The 17,732-nt window shown below is 35.9% G+C and overlaps 1 protein-coding gene across 2 annotated transcripts in view; it reads left to right on the forward strand.

Annotated features, from left to right (window-relative positions):
- KCNT2 (potassium sodium-activated channel subfamily T member 2) overlaps positions 1–17,214 on the forward strand; it is a 425,317-nt gene extending 408,103 nt beyond the window's left edge. For both annotated transcript variants that reach the window (XM_055581824.1, XM_055581825.1), the window contains exons 27-28: positions 6,039–6,123; positions 14,665–17,214. In XM_055581824.1, the coding sequence (XP_055437799.1) occupies positions 6,039–6,123; positions 14,665–14,776 (197 nt within the window). In that variant the 3' untranslated portion in view covers positions 14,777–17,214. The remainder of the gene's footprint in view (positions 1–6,038; positions 6,124–14,664) is intronic.
- The last annotated feature ends 518 nt before the right edge of the window (positions 17,215–17,732 follow it).

A 17,732-nucleotide genomic window follows, 5' to 3' on the forward strand; every position in this document is an offset into this window, starting at 1 on the left:
GGTGCTACCTGCATGTGGTATAATATGGAGTAATTTCATAATTGGAGTAACGGGAGGAAGAGAATGGATATTTGAAGAACTAATGATCAACATTTTTTGTCCAAATTTGGTGGGAACTCTATTCAAGATCTCAGAAGCTCAGTGAAGCTCAAACAATATAAATATAACAAATAAAATAATGCCAAGACACAATATAAAAAAATTGCTGGAAGTCAATGATAAAATACCTCAAAAAGAGCAGAAGGAAAAAAGACATTTCATAAGGAAGAGACAAACCTAAGGACAGTAGAGACCTTCATGTCAGAAAAACTTCTCAAACCAAATCACAACTGAGAAACTTGTTTCTAGTACTGAAAAAAATAGTCTACCTAACACAAGCTGGAATCAAGATTGCTGGGAGAAATATGAATCACCTCAGATATGCAGATGACACCACCCTTATGGCAGAAAGTGAAGAGGAACTAAAAAGCCTCTTGATGAAATTGAAAGTGGAGAGTGAAAAAGTTGGCTTAAAGCTCAACATTCAGAAAGCGAGGATCATGGCATCCGGTCCCATCACTTCATGGGAAATAGATGGGGAAACAGTGGAAACAGTGTCAGACTTTATTTTTCTGGGCTCCAAAATCACTGCAGATGGTGACTGCAGCCATGAAATTAAAAGACGCTTACCCCTTGGAAGGAAAGTTATGACCAACCTAGATACCATATTCAAAAGCAGAGACATTACTTTGCCAACAAAGGTCCGTCTAGTCAAGGCTATGGTTTTTCCTGTGGTCATGTATGGATGTGAGAGTTGGACTGTGAAGAAGGCTGAGCATCGAAGAATTGATGCTTTTGAACTGTGGTGTTGGAGAAGACTCTTGAGGGTCCCTTGGACTGCAAGGAGATCCAACCAGTCCATTCTGAAGGAGATCAGCCCTGGGATTTCTTTGGAAGGAATGATGCTAAAGCTGAAACTCCAGTACTTTGGCCACCTTATGCGAAGAGTTGACTCATTGGAAAAGACTCTAATGCTGGGAGGGATTGGGGGCAAGAGGAGAAGGGGACAACAGAGGATGAGATGGCTGGATGGCATCACTGACTCGATGGACGTGAGTCTCAGTGAACTCCGGGAATTGGTGATGGACAGGGAGGCCTGGCATGCTGCAATTCATGGGGTCGCAAAGAGTCAGACACGACTGAGCGACTGATCTGATCTGAATACACTATACATAGTAAAAATATCTTTCTGAACTAAAAGCAAATAAGGACAGGTTTAAAAAACAAAAGCTGAGAAAATTTGTGAACAACAGCTTGCAGGATGAAAGAAATTGTTAAAAGAAATTCTTAAGATAGAAGAAAAATAATGCCAGTGGAACTATAGATCTAAACAAAATAAGTAAGCATATGGGCAAATGTAAAAGATACATTTCTATTTTAAAAATTTTGTTCAAAAATAATTTACCATTTATGACAAACATTGTAAGGTTTATAATATATATATATAGAAGCAAAAAAAAGTGTGGCAATAATAAATAATAAGGAAGAAATAGAATATAGTAAAGTTGTTAAGGGCTTCCCAGTTGGTGTCATTGTTAAAGAACCTGCGTGCCAATGCAGGAGACATAAGAGATATGGGTTCAATGCCTGGTTGGGGAAGATCCCCTGGAGGAGCACATGCAACTCACTCCAGTACACTTGCCTGGAAAATCACATGAACAGAGGAGCTTGAAGGCACAGTTCATAGGGTTGCAAAGAGTCAGACATGACTGGAGTGACAGCACACAGGCAAGTTTGTAAAATTACATGTAAAGTGATGTGCTATTTAAGAGTAGACACTGAAAAATTAAAGCTGTGTATTTTAAGCGCAGGAGCAAGGGACAGGAAATGGTAGCATGCCAGTTTTGGGAAAAAATAAAAGCAATCATTCTTACTGATATTTGCATTTTCTATGGCTGCCTCCACTTTCCAGTTGAAAAAGTTTAAGTACAGCAGAGCTCATATGGCCTGAAAAGTCTGAAATATTAACTATTTGGTTCTTTTAAAAGCAATTGCCAACCAATGACCTAGAGAAGCTACAAAAAAGGAAAACAAAGAGATATAACTGATAACCAATGTTTCAAATAAAATGGAATGATTATAAGAAGAACTGTGTAAAACCTCAATTAATCCAAAGAAGGCAGAGCAAAAAGAAAGAGGCACAAAGAACATCTGGAACAAGTGAAATACAACTGCAAGATGGTAGATTTAAATGCTACTATACTGATACTTCATACCAGGGAAGCCTATCATGCTGCAGTCCACAGGGTATCAGATATGCATGTGATAGCAACAATATTAATATTTATATTACATATAAATGGATTAACATTTCAACTATCTTCCCTGGTGGCTCAGAGGTTAAAATGTCTGCCTCTAATGCAGGAGACCCAGGTTTGATCCCTGAGTCAAAAAGATCCCCTGGAAAAGGAAATGGCAACCCACTCCAGTATCTTGCCTGGAGAATCCCATGGACGGAGGAGCCTGGTAGGCTACAGTCCACAGGGTTGCAAAGAGTCGGACACAACTGAGCGACTTCACTTTCACTTTTCAAACATTTCAATTAAGAGGCAGAAGTTATCAGATGGGATTAAAAGAAGCAATACCCAGCTTTATGTTGTCTAAAAGAAACACTTAAAATGTAAAGAAAGAAATAGATAAGCATATAATTATATTTTATGTAATCACAATTCTAAGGAAAACTTGAATGACAGCATTAATATTAAAGTAGATCCATGCAGCAGCTTGGATACTCAACAAAAAGATTTCAGGAAGAGGAAAAAAAGCCTTACAGAAACACACTGTAAGATCCTAGCAGAGTGAATGTTTCTGGAAATCAGTGATTCTAAGGATGGGGCATGAGAGGAAGGAATTAACTGCAAAAGGTCAGGAGGAAACTTTTTGTCATTATAGAAATGTTCTATGTCATAATTATGGTAGAGGTTGCACTATTCTATGCAGTGTCAAAACTCATTGCATGTGCATTTGGAATTAGTGAATTTCAACAGAATATTAATGAATATCCTAAAATAACTCAAATAAGATTCTTTAAATCGTATAGAAAGTTTACAGCCAACTTGTTATAGGTGAATCTATAGACTTGGCCTGTCTTGTTCATTGTTGTCTCCAGATTTAGGATTATTTGTGAAAGTGAAAGTGAAATTCGCTCAGTTGTGTCTCTTTGCAACCCCCACCAGGCTCCTCTGTCCGTAGAATTCTCCAAGCAAGAATACTGGAGGGGGTAGCCATTCCCTTCTCCGGGGGATCTTCCCAACCCAGGGACTGGACCCAAGTTTCCCACATTGCAGGCAGATTCTTTACCATCTGAGCCACCAGGGAAGCACAATCATGACTAGTTAACATTATTAAATGAGCAAACTGGAGAACAAAATAACAAAAATCATGTGATAAATTATGACCATCAACTAATGATAAAAATGCCTCCTGTAAGTCATTTGGGGGTACTAGAGGATGGCGGCAAAATTGAAAACCATACTTATTTTTAAATCCGTTAATATGTTCAATACATTTTTCTTCAATCTCAAATATTACTTCAGGTGAAGTACCTTTGAGCTTAAAGTAGTATGCGTGCTCAGTTGCTGAGTCGTGTCTGACTCTTTGTGACCCCATGGACTGGACTGTAGCCTGCCAGGCTCCTCTGTCCATGGGATTTTCCAGGAAAGAATACTGGAGTGGGTTGCCATTCCCTCCTCTAGGGGATCTGCCCAACTGTCTCCTGCGTGGACAGACGGGTTCCTTACCGCTGAAGCACTTGGGAAGTTCTTAAAGTAGTATATTTAACAATTAAAATGAAAATAAATAAATAAGGTCTTTCAAAAACCTTTTGGAATTTGTACAGAAATGTATTTATTTTACTTTTTCATGTTATCAACTAGATGGTAGTTGAGAGCCAAATGAGGTGGAGATTTTCTAATGATCTGTTACATTTCAGGGCGTCATGCTTCAGTCTCCAGGATGCAGTATTAACTGCTGTTATTTTGTTTAGCCTATGTGGAAATTCATACAAAGGAGAAATTTTTCAAGAAGAATACATACATCAAAAATGCTTTCTGTATAAAAAAAGGATTCTGGAAATCTCCTGCCGGTACAATATGCTTTGAGGTGAAAGTGAAGTCGCTCAGTCGTGTCCGACTCTTTGCGACCCCATGGAATGTAGCCTATCAGGCTCCTCCGTCCATGGGATTTTCCAGGCAAGAGTACTGGAGTGGGGTGCCATTTCCTTCTCCGGTGGATCTTCCCAACCCAGGAATTGAACCCGGGTCCCCCGCATTGCAGGCAGACGTTTTACCATCCGAGCCATCAGGGAAGCCTTAAATCACACCTTATTTGGAGTAAGCTTGTCATATACTCATTGGAATTCCAAGCTCCAGCATTTTGAATTAGCTATAACCACACACCCCCTAGTATGATTGGCAGATTTAGCAAAAAGAAATATAGGATGCCTAGTTAATTTGAATTTCAGATAAACAACAAATGATTTTTAGTATAAGCATGTTACATTCAATATTTGGTATATAAATATGCTTAAACTTGTTAATTTTTAGTCTGAATTTCAGATTTCACAGGGCATTCTCTATTTTGCCTGGCAACCTTATCCCCATGGCAGGATGCAATTCCTTGTGTCTGCCTTGGGGTTATGCAATTGAATATATTCCTTTATTTGAATATTAATTTGATAATCTCATGATTATAATAATTTTACTGGCAAACTTACTGGAGGCTTCAATTATATTGCAGTTTAACTGCCTTGTAAGATAAGGATTTTTATTTTAGACTGGAAAATGTCACATCTGCATATCAACTTGAAAGATCATAACTGAAAATACTATCTTTCACAGTCCAATGACAGGTTTCTAGTTAGAAGCATGTTGTGGTAGATATTATTTTATGAAAATAATATATATTTTTCAGTGTAGAAAATTATTAGAATCATCTGTATTGGCCTAAAAATTATCTTTAATTTTATGCAGTTATTTTCATGTTGATGTATCTCTATTGGTATGAAACAGTTTTAGATTTTTGGATGAAACTGGAAAATTTAGTACCACTTTTAGGAGCCAAGCTTATTTTAACCAAAATAACTAGAGAGAACTATGGCTCTACAGCAGGTTTTGAAACAGTGCCCTTCCAGCTTAAAATCTTTACCCTTGGGAGGATTAATATTTATTGACTATGTATCTACAAGCCTCTGTATTTATATCTTCTAGTAACCTTGGAAACTATAAAACCTCAATCCCAAAGCTGTTTTATTTTCCTTTCCAATGTCAAGTCAAGTCTCCAGGCTTGAAGTCTGATGATGTCTTCAGAGTGAATTGACAAAACTTAGAGGGCACAGCTGTTTATTTTTAGAATATGAATTGTTTTAGAGAAAAAGAAAATGATCCAGTGGTACACTCCCCTTGAAACTTACAGTTAAATCTGATCCACAGGACTCTGCATTCTTCCAGAATACTACCATGTTTTATATCAGACATATTATGTAAGGAAGTCAAATGTACTTAGGGTTTTCATGCTATTTAGATACATATCTGTTGTGTTTTTTAAAACACAATGTCATTAGATGATTTTTTTCGCAGTATTTTCCATATGAATGTTCCTGTCTGGGATGGCCATCTATAACCACAATTTTTTATAATTATTAAAGCATAGCAAATCAAGTAAACATCCTGTCTAGCCATTTCTATAATAGAAATACGTTTTTAGACTTACAAAAAGCATTAGCGTGATAGCTTACAAGGTAGCTTTTAACTGTGGTTGTTGTGAACAGAATTAGATACTTTACTTTTTAACATCTATTGGGGCAAAAAACGAGTACCTGTCAGATATTTCCAGTGACAGTAATTTGAAAATAGTCAAAATTATATAAACAGTCATGCTGTGGGCAAAATTATAGCAAGTTATTATTGACAGCTATGTGGTTTGAAGGTAAGATGCTCTGCAATAATTCCCATAATTTTCTGTAAGTGGTATAACTAACTTGGCATTTATTTATCTTGTAGATGAAATGAATGATCATCAAAATACCCTCTCCTACATCCTGATAAACCCATCTCCAGACACCAGACTGGAGCTGAATGATGTTGTGTAAGTTGATGTATCTCACATAAGGCCTGTATTTTCAGAAAACCACAGATTTGTTTATCTTTATATTTTTATTTCCCCATAAAGCCTCATATTGTTCTTGTGATATAAATACTTAGAAAATCAAAGCCTAATTTTGGTGTTCAATAAACAAATGCATTTTGTGCACTGCATTGTGTATTGCTGTGTGTCATACTATACAAAAGCATCATAGGATGGTAGAGGTATAGAAGACAACTTGAATTTTGTTTTCAATATATTGAGCACATATACATTTGGAAAAATGATAGAAAATCTGTGGAATAAAAAGAAGAAAGAAGTTCAAAGGAAAACCTAAAATATCCTACACTAGCTAATTCTAAATCCCTTAGACTTTTCAAAGCCAAGGTAAAATTGGGCAAAATCTTTATTAGGAAGGGGTCTATGGTAGTAATTTGTATTATGCATGTTTATAAAAGTGTTAAAGTGCTGCTTTAAAAGTGTGGTCTATATAGCATGACTTTGTCACATGAGTTAAATGAGATCAGATCAGTCGCTCAGTCGTGTCCGACTCTTTGCGACCCCATGAATCGCAGCACGCCAGGCTTCCCTGTCCATCACCGACTCCTGGAGTTCACTGACTCACGTCCATCGAGTCAGCGATGCCATCCAGCCATCTCATCCTCTGTTGTCCTCTTCTCCTCTTGCCCCCAATGCCCCCAGCATCAAAGTCTTTTCCAATGAGTCAACTCTTCACATGAGGTGGCCAAAGTACTGGAGTTTCAGCTTTAGCAACATTCCTTCCAAAGAAATCCCAGGGCTGATCTCCTTCAGAAGGACTGGTTGGATCTCCTTGCAGTCCAAGGGACCCTCAAGAGTCTTCTCCAACACCACAGTTCAAAAGCATCGATTCTTCGGCACTCAGCCTTCTTCACAGTCCAACTCTCACATCCATACATGACCACAGGAAAAACCATAGCCTTGACTAGACGGACCTTTGTTGGCAAAGTAATGTCTCTGCTTTTGAATATGCTATCTAGGTTGGTCATAACTTTCCTTCCAAGGAGTAAGTGTCTTTTAATTTCATGGCTGCAGTCACCATCTGTAGTGATTATGGAGCCCAGAAAAATAAAGTCTGACACTGTTTCCACTGTTTCCCCATCTATTTCCCATGAAGTGATGGGACTGGATGCCATGATCTTCGTTTTCTGAATGTTGAGCTTTAAGCCAACTTTTTCACTCTCCTCTTTCACTTTCATCAAGAGGCTTTTTTGTTCCTCTTCACTTTCTGCCATAAGGGTGGTGTCATCTGCATATCTGAGGTGATTCATATTTCTCCCTGCAATCTTGATTCCAGCTTGTGTTTCTTCCAGTCCAGCATTTCTCATGATGTACCCTGCATATAAGTTAAATAAACAGGGTGACAATATACAGCCTTGACGAACTCCTTTTCCTATTTGGAACCAGTCTGTTGTTCCATGTCCAGTTCTAACTGTTGCTTCCTGACCTGCATACAAATTTCTCAAGAGGCAGATCAGGTGGTCTGGTATTCCAATCTCTTTCAGAATTTTCCACAGTTTATTGTGATCCACACAGTCAAAGGCTTTGGCATAGTCAATAAAGCAGAAATAGATGCTTTTCTGGAACTCTCTTGCTTTTTCCATAATCCAGCGGATGTTGGCAATTTGATCTGTGGTTCCTCTGCCTTTTCTAAAACCAGCTTGAACATCAGGAAGTTCACGGTTCACATATTGCTGAAGCCTGGCTTGGAGAATTTTGAGCATTACTTTACTAGCGTGTGAGATGAGTGCAATTGTGCGGCAGTTTGAGCATTCTTTGGCATTGCCTTTCTTTGGGATTGGAATGAAAACTGACCTTTTCCAGTCCTGTGGCCACTGCTGAGTTTTCCAAATTTGCTGGCATATTGAGTGCAGAACTTTCACAGCATCATCTTTCAGGATTTGGAATAGCTCAACTGGAATTCTATCACCTCCACTAGCTTTGTTCGTAGTGATGCTTTCTAAGGCCCACTTGACTTCACATTCCAGGATGTCTGGCTCTAGATCAGTGATCACACCATCGTGATTATCTGGGTCGTGAAGATCTTTTTTGTACAGTTCTTCTGTGTATTCTTTCCATCTCATCTTAATATCTTCTGCTTCTGTTAGGTCCATACCATTTCTGTCCTTTATCGAGCCCATCTTTGCATGAAATGTTCCTTTGGTATCTGTGATTTTCTTGAAGAGATCCCTAGTCTTTCCCATTCTGTTGTTTTTTTCTATTTCTTTGCATTGATTGCTGAAGAAGGCTCTCTTATCTCTTCTTCCTATTCTTTGGAACTCTGCATTCAGATGTTTATATCTTTCCTTTTCTCCTTTGCTTTTCGCTTCTCTTCTTTTCACAGCTATTTGTAAGGCCTCCCCAGACAGCCATTTTACTTTTTTGCATTTCTTTTCCATGGAGATGATCTTGATTCCTGTCTCCTGTACAATGTCACAAACCTCATTCCATAGTTCATCAGGCACTCTATCTATCAGATCTAGGCCCTTAAATCTATTTCTCACTTCTACTGTATAATCATAAAGGATTTGATTTAGGCCATACCTGAATGGTCTAGTGATTTTCCCTTTCTTCCCATGAGTTAAGCATGGATTAAATGAGATAGTGTTTTTCTAAACTCAGGAAAGAAGGCATCATTGTGAGTTACTCTGATTATAAAGATGGAGGACTTGAACTAGACTCTTAGGGTAGATAGGATTTGTGCAGGTGGAGAGGAGAGATCATTCCAGAACATGGAGATGGCTTGAGAAAATGCTGTACCTAGGCATCATGTAATGTGTGCCAGCTGGCAATACTACAAAGCCTAGTGTGACCAGAGTAAAAGCTTTGTATTGTTAGCATTTTCTTTGCTAATCACTAGTTAAACATGATATTCAGTTCAGTTCAGTCACTCAGCTGAGTCCAACTCTTTGCGACCCCATGGACTGCAACACGCCAGGCTTCCCTGTCCATCACCAACTCCTGGAGCCTACTCATGTCTATTGAGTCAGTGATGCCATCCAACCATCTCATCCTCTGTTATCCCTTTCTCCTCCTGCCTTCAGTCTTTCCCAGCATCAGGGTCTTTTCAAATGAGTCAGTTCTTCACAGTATTGGAAACATATTAAACCTGATTTTGGAAGGACCTTAGATTAGAAAATAAAGAATTTATACTCAATCTTCTAGGTAATAAGAGCACTTGGTTATATGAGCAAGAAAGTAGCAAAATTTTAGAAAAGTCATTTTGACAGTTGTTGATGTAAGCCTAGGAGAGAAATTCCTTATGAGAAGCTGCCCCCGAGATCCAGGGTTCTAAGGTTTTTCTAGACCAAGGCCTGCTTACACAAGGTAGTTAACTCCAGATTGTATTAGTGATATAAAACCAATGCCAAAGATTCAAAAGAATTGGTGGGTGTTAGGTCCACAGGATGTGTGTGTCTATAACCAGGAAAACAAGCAATAAGGCCAGTGACTAGGAAGTGTGAGGACATTCTGTGATGCAGAGCATAAAGTGGATCCAGGCCAAGTGGTTTAGAACTAAAGTTGGTATTAATAATATGCTACCAGTTAGAAGCTTACTTGTAGATGTTGCCAGTTTTCTGGGAGATTTCATCTGGGATTGAAAGGGTTCATTTTTTTCTTTTTTTCTTTTTTTGAAAGAGCTGTCTAGGAAGCAATGGAATTGATTGGCAGGATGGAGATAAGATTCTGTCATAACATCTGGATGAGGGTTGTAAAGGCAAAAGCCTATGGAATAAATTTATGGAGGCAAAGTGTAAAACTTGTTCATTGTTCTGGGAATTGGAAAATAATGGCTCTCACATGGTTTTATGAGTTAGAATCTATGTGGTTGCAAAAAAAAAAAAAAATTACTCTTTAACTGAAACAAGTTAGGATGGTGAGGCACTTTTCCAAGCAGAAAAGAGCAGTCTTTGGATGAGGAGGAGAGAGAGATGAGGAGCTGGGGTTTCAATGCATTGTTCAATGTGCTAATGGAAATGTCTAGAAAGCTTATGGGGATATAGTGCTGAGCTTTGGAAAGAAGCTAGTTCTATGTAGAAATTAGTTATTTTTTCATCTTCTAAATGAATGAAACTTAAAAGAATTATTTTTTTTAAAGATAAGATACTTAAAGAAGAAAAAGAAGAATGAATGTTGACCTGTTGAGTAGCAGTACTCAGTTTTAGGGCCAAAAGATGAATGTGCCTCAAAAACTTCTCAGAAAAATAACATCAGCAGAAGTAACTGACCCAAAATCAGTGTGAAAGGATTTTATATAAGGCATCAAAGATACAGCTAGCAAGTATAATAATGTCTTTTTTTTTTCTTTTTGCCATCTGATAGTTAACATATTAGAACTTTGAGGAATCAGATGATGATAATTCCAGCTGCTGCTAATTGTCTTAAGGCAGCTGTTATATCCAGTAGTGATGATGAATTTATGGAGCACTTTAAGTTAGATGAAAATATCTTATTTGTGATGCACCTGGCTTTCAACTGCCCATTCTGGAGACTGCACTTCGTATATAATTAAAATATGATAAAACTGCTCGGTTTTTCTTGTGTCCATATTTACACATATCTTTCCTCCTTTGACCCATAAAATCAGGCCATTTTTATTAGTTATCCAGTCTGGCATGTAGTCCCAACTTTTGCATGCCTCTTTTTCAAAGTTCCAATTATATACATATTTTTAAATTAATCATACCTTATTTTTATTTCATAACAAGTCATAAGTTTTTTGAGACTAATATGATTATTTTCCATGATTATATGTCATGAAATGGTAAGATCATGTTAACCTTTTGAGTATATGTACCTAACCTTCTATCAAATAGATTTTGTAACTCAAAATAATTCCTGAAACTGTTTAAAACTCAAACATAAAAATAAAGTATGGATGTTACAATATATATAGGAAAAATAGGCATGGGATTTTCTGCCTTTTAGATACTATTATGTGTATTAGTTTTAAGCTAAAACATCAAATTGACTACTATTTAAAAAAAAAAAAGACTCCTTTGCCATTTTCTATATTTTGGGCATTGAGATAATTAAATTTTAGGATAACTAGAGCAAAAAAAAAGAAAAAAAAAGCTACTGTGACAAGATGTACAAAAAGCACATTAAAGAAATTTGTTTTATTAGACTCATAAGTTTAGTAGTGATTATAATATGGAAGGGGACTTTTGCAGCCAAATCAATGAATTTAGGGGATAACAGATTATACCCAAACTTTTTACGGTTTTCTAAAGAACCACATTCAAAAGTTCATTTTAATTGAAGGCACAACATTAATTTGATTCAAAGACCCATAAATCACTAGATGATATGGAGATAAAAAGTTTAATGGGCACTATTAGTTTTCTTCATTGATCTACCATGCTATCGATATTCACAGTAATTATACAGCAGGCACATGGATAACAAAATCCAGTCAATAGATCCAAGTACGTGAATTTCAACTTTCATTTAAGAGAAAAAAATAAGACTACAGTGCTTTAAATTGCTCTTCTCATTTTCATTAAAGGACATCAGTTCAGTTCAGTTGCTCAGTCCTGCCCGACTCTGCGACTCCATGGACTGCAACATGCCAGGCTTTCCTGTCCATCACCAACTCCTGGAGCTTGCTCAAGCTCATTTCCATCAAGTTGGTGATGCCATCCAACCATCTCATCCTCCGTAAGCCCCTTCTCCTCCTGCTTTCAATCTTTCCCAGTATCAGGGTCTTTTCCAATGAGTCAGTTCTTCACAACAGGTGGCCAAAGTATTGAAGCTTGAGCTTCAGCATCAGTCCTTCCAATGAATATTCAGCACTGATTTCCTCTAGAATTGACTGGTTTGATCCCCTTCCAGTCCAAGGGAATTTCAAGAGTCTTATCCAACACCACAGTTCAAAAGCATCAATTCTTCAATGCCCAGCCTTCTTTATGGTCCAACTCTCACATCCATACATGACTACTGGAAAAACCATAGCTTTGACTATACAGACCTGTGTTGGCAAAGTAATGTCTTTGCTTTTTAATATGCTGTCTAAGTTGGTCATACCTTTTCTTCCAAGGAGGAAGCGTCTTTTAATTTCATGACTGCAGTCACATCTGCAGTGATTTTATTTTATTTTTTTTAATTTTATTTTATTTTTAAACTTTACATAATTGTATTAGTTTTGCCAAATTTAGAGCCCAAGAAAATAAAGTCTCTCACTGTTTCCATTGTTTCCCCATCTATTTGCCATGAAGTGATGGGACTGGATGCCATGATCTTTGTTTTTTGAATGTTGAATTTTAAGCCAGCTTTTTCACTCTTCTCTTTCACTGTCATCAAGAAGTTTTTTGTTTTTTTTTTTTTGGACTGGCAACTCATTTCATACATGATATTTTACATGTTTCAATGCCATTCTCCCAAATCTTCCCACCCTCTCCCTCTCCCACAGAGTCCATAAGACTGTTCTATACATCAGTGTCTCTTTTGCTGTCTCGTACACAGGGTTATTGTTACCATCTTTCTAAATTCCATATATATGCGTTAGTATACTGTATTGGTGTTTTTCTTTCTGGCTTACTTCACTCTGTATCAAGAGGTTTTTAAATTCCTCTTTTCTTTCTGCCATAAAGGTGGTGTCATCTGCTTATCTGAGGTTGTTGACATTTCTCCCAGCAATCTTGATTCCCGCTTGTGCTTCTTCCAGCCCAGTGTTTCTCATGATGTACTCTGCATAGAAGTTAAATAAGCAGGGTGACAATATGCAGCCTTGATGTACTCCTTCCCCAATTTGGAACCAGTCCCTTGTTCCATGCCTGGTTCTAACTGTTGCTTCACATACCTGCATACAGATTTCTCAGAAGACAGGTCAGGTGGTCAGGTATTCCCATCTCTTTTAGAATTTTCAAAGTTTGCTGTGATCCACACAGTCAAAGGCTTTGGCCTTTGTCAATAAAGCAGAGAACATCTATGATCCAATATTCATAAATATGTTCTTTAATTCGGACATATTTATGAATATCTTCCTTTTGGTCTTTAAGAGAAGTACAAATCTTCATTATAGTTCCCACTTTTAAGTTAGTCTCTCCATTTATTTGTGTGACTCCTAACATTATTACAAAGTGATGAAATACTCATTGCATTTGCACCTGAACAAGACATTTTAGGAGCTGTGTTACATGTATTCACTTTCCATCTCACTTCCAAGTGCTCATGGCTTCCCACTGCCTCTAGAATGGAAATGGAAACTTATCCTGAAGCTGAAAGTCCTTCACTAGCATCTTTCTAGGTTCTTTTGTGAATTCATCTCTTGTCTTTTCCTGGTCTAACCTGTCCTCTGAAGTCAACTCATTTTCTGAACATTCCAAGGTCATCCCTGGTATGGAACTTTTTTCTCAGTCCCATTTCCACTCCACTTCTACCTGGAGTGACATCAACCTAACCCCCTCAATAAAACATTCCCTATTGTCTGCTGTTCTTTTCATCTTTCTGTGGTGTTTGAAATTTCTTTTTCATCCTTATATCTGCTTCATAAATTAAATCCTCTGCAGGGGTCAGAGAGTGTGGCTTTTCATATCCCCAGATCCAGCTTGTAGTCTAGAGAAGCTCAAGAAACAGATACTCGTATCATTAGGCAGTCTGAAGTAAACCATGCTTCTTGAAACAAATTCTAACATTGAAATGTGTGAATTTGGCAGATGAACATTTATCTATTTATTAATAGAGTGAATTAAGGATAATTTTTTGTCCAATTCCTTAATATAGCATAACCTGAATTTTAGGTTAATTAATCTAAAATGTTATCTATGCATAATGTTCTTCATAGCATTTCTGAAATCATAAATTTTTTTTAGAATCATAGAATATTTAAATTAAAAGACTATAGAAATAATTTGATCAAATTACTAATAGTTATGAATGATAAAACTAAGGACAATCAAGTGATATAGTCATGGCTAGAATTTAGGTCTCCTTGATAGAAAAATAGCCAAAGTAAAGAATAATAAATCAATATATTTAAAATGGATAACCAACAAGGACCTAGTGTATAACACATGGAACTCTGCTCAATGTTGTGTGGCAGCCTGCGTGGCAGCTGGGTTTGGGGGAGAATAGATACATGTACATGTATGACTGAGTCCCTTTTTTGTTCACTTGAAACTTTCACAACGTTGTTAATTGCCTATACCACAATACAAAACAAAAACGTCAAAGGAAGAAAAAGAATGGATCAACAAAATACTAGAATAAAACATAAATGTTTGATAAGGTGAACATGGTGCTGGATTGTAATTGAACGATAATGATTCATCATTCATCCATATTCATTTTTACAACGTTTTTAGGTATAGAAATAATACAAGCCCTGCAAAATTTTACAGACCAAATAAACTGCAAGTCCTTCCACCAACATTATATAGACACAAGTTTTGATGACCATAAACACTAAACAAATAAACTTTAAGTAACAGTCTAAAATGTCAGGGTGGATGAGCTTTGCCTTTAGTTGCTACTGCAGTCATTTGCTTTGTTTTCTTTTATTAGATACTTAATCCGACCGGATCCACTGGCTTACCTACCCAACAGTGAACCCAGTCGAAAAAACAGCATCTGCAACACCATGGTTCAGGACTCTCGAGAGGAAACTCAGCTTTGATAAAAAGAAAATAATAAACTGTTTTTTTTTCCCTCCAAGGATGTTGCTTGAAACAACTTTAGATCTTAGGAAAGAAAAAGCATTGCTGGCATGAACTAAACTAGATTGGAATATATCCAATTCTCTCATATTTAAAAAAATCTATCCTCCTGGAAGTATAGAGTATTTTGAAACTTGAAGTACTGCTTGTTGGTACTCCTCCTATTAATATTTGAAAGACATCAATGGAATGGTTTTGAAAACCTAAATCAGAACACAAAAATTTAAACCTGATGTTTCCTTGTTTGACAATGATGCAAACTGTAGAAGCCAATTTTTTTTTAAGTATTAAGGCTTTATGAAAGTAAACTAGAAATCTAACTATACTTGGTGCATCCCAGTGGACATAGAAGATGGTTGCTCCTCTTAAAATTAAATGTGTCTTATTACATTGCTGTTCTATAAAAACAGCTCATCATACTGTGTCTAGTCTTCTCTACACAGATAAACAAATTTATGTGGCTGACTTCTGTGTAAGAATCATAGTTTACTTTAGAATATGAATCCTTCAGTCATTTTAACCTTTTTGTTGCCTTTTCATATGATATGATATCCATTTTAGAATTTGCCATGTTGATAGCATGTTTTATTACTCTGAAGAAATCAAAACCAACGAAAATAAATATTAACAACATGAAATTTTCCCTAACTTTATGTTTGATACACATTGTATGCCAAGAAAAGTATAAAAGCAAATACGTATTGTTCTCCTAACATGTTTTTCTCCTAAGAGAATACCTAACATAGGGAAAATACTTGAAACACATTTGTCGACTTAAGTTTACTCCAAAAATTGAAACTTCAATATTAAGTAATGATTTTCATTAAAATCTTGAGCTTTAACTTTTTTTAATATATCTATATAGTATGTTTCATTAGAAAGATACTTAAAAAGAAGCATAATTATGCTTTTTATAGAATACAAAGAATTTCAAAACATTAGAAGTCCTCCTTTATGCTTTTAGCATTAAAGTAATCATATTCCAAAAAAATGCTATATCAAAATTTTTATCCAATTTAACTGTACTTTAACATTGTGCAAAAAACATACAAAATAAAGATAGGTAGCTTGGGAGAATTCCCTGGTGGTGTAGTGGTTAAGCCTCTGTGCTTTCACTGCCAAGGGCCTGGGTTCTATTTCTGGTCAGAGAACTAAGATCCTGCAAGCTGTGTGGTGTGGCCAAAAAGAAAAGGCAGTTTTTGCCATTTAAATTTAATGCAGACCATAAAGAATTGGACAGTTATAAAGGAAAAATTGACCCTTGATGACTCCAGTGCTCTTACCTGTATTGCATTAGTCCCCTTCAGAAACGGGTTGAAAAACAGAGCTTAGTCTACAAGGTAGTTGAAATGTGTTGTCATTCCCATGAAAGAGATACTGAAAAATTTTTAAAGATTTTTGCTCCAAATTTTTTTTTCTGAATTTTACTTTGAATTTCAATTCAACAGAAAGTAGAACATTTAAAGCTAGAAAGGTGGTATCATTTCTTTACACAAAGAAGCAGATAAATTAAAAAGAAAATAGGATTAAAGGTAACAAATAAAATCTAATATTCCCCCATAATTCTGTGAATATAAAATGTGAAATTATAGATTATAGCTATTGTATAATTTGGCTTTGAGTATATGAAATGCCTTTTTGTTGTTCTTTTTGTTTAGTATTTTATATTACTCTCATTTTAGAACAACATGAACACCAAGAATTTCCCCTAAAATAGGGAGACCCTATATTTAATTCTCTTTAACCAAACAAGGAAATAGAAACACAACTTAAAACAAAGATGGTATGCCTATACATGTGTATATGTTATAAACACAGGTGAAATACAGTTGACAAACATAGTCACATAGAAATTATTCAAACTGAAGGCAGAATTGAATTAATATATGTAATGGAGAACAACAATAAATTTAATGAACTTGTTTCATACTTGCACATTGAAATTTAAGTATGATGTTTCTTTGAGTTGCCATGTCTTTACCCATTACAGTTGTGTTTAGGAATAAATGTTAAGGTTTTATGAAATTTTTTTCCTCCAATATCTCAAATTGAGTATTTTTGCATTATGACAGTTGCCAAGACTAGGGTTTTACTCTAGGTAGGGCCTGACTATATTTCCTATGAAAATAAAAAATGTGTTTCATAAATTTTAAAATAATTATTTTTGACTATGAACATTAGTCCAAATTTAATATTTAACACAATTCAGATCAGCTTGCTATAATGATGATAGTTTATTACTCTTTCTGTTATTTAAAAAATAAAAACACACTTATAAAAGACTTTTAACAAATGGTTGCCTTTTTAAATTACTTACACTTGCACATGAAAATAAAATATGAACTCAATATTAGTTCTTGTAACCCTATGGGATTTGACTCTGTTTATTGTCTATGTACCATTTTGCTACCAGTTACACTGCTTTAAAATAAATAATAAAATTATTTCTGATGATGAAAACATTTATTTTGGCAAAACTTGAGTTGTGTAGACAAATTATATTTTGATTTGCCACAGTTGTATTTTTCCCTGTCACTTTAATATTTCAAAACCAATATAAACATGAAGGTGATATCACTGGAAAAGTTAGTGATAGATAAACAGTTGTTAAATTACTTAAGAAAAGAAGGACAGGAAAGACAGAGAGACAGAGGAGGAAGTGAACAAAGGGAAAGGAGGGAAAAATAGAAAGGGAAGAGATGAAGAGAGAGAAAAAGAAGAAGAAAAAAAGGAAAGGAAAAAAATCAAAAAGAAACACCAATATAGGTGCCAGAAAAGAAAAAAAAAAATTTTTTTTTCTTTTAAAAACTAGAGGATAATATCTCAAAATAGTAATTTAAAGGCCAGAGAAATTGTGCTTAGAGAAAACCAATTTTAAATGCAAAGCTAGACTTTTGGTCAGGGAAATGGAGTAGA

This window comes from Bubalus kerabau, chromosome 5 (assembly GCF_029407905.1).
Source record: "Bubalus kerabau isolate K-KA32 ecotype Philippines breed swamp buffalo chromosome 5, PCC_UOA_SB_1v2, whole genome shotgun sequence".
Lineage (NCBI taxonomy): Eukaryota > Metazoa > Chordata > Mammalia > Artiodactyla > Bovidae > Bubalus > Bubalus kerabau.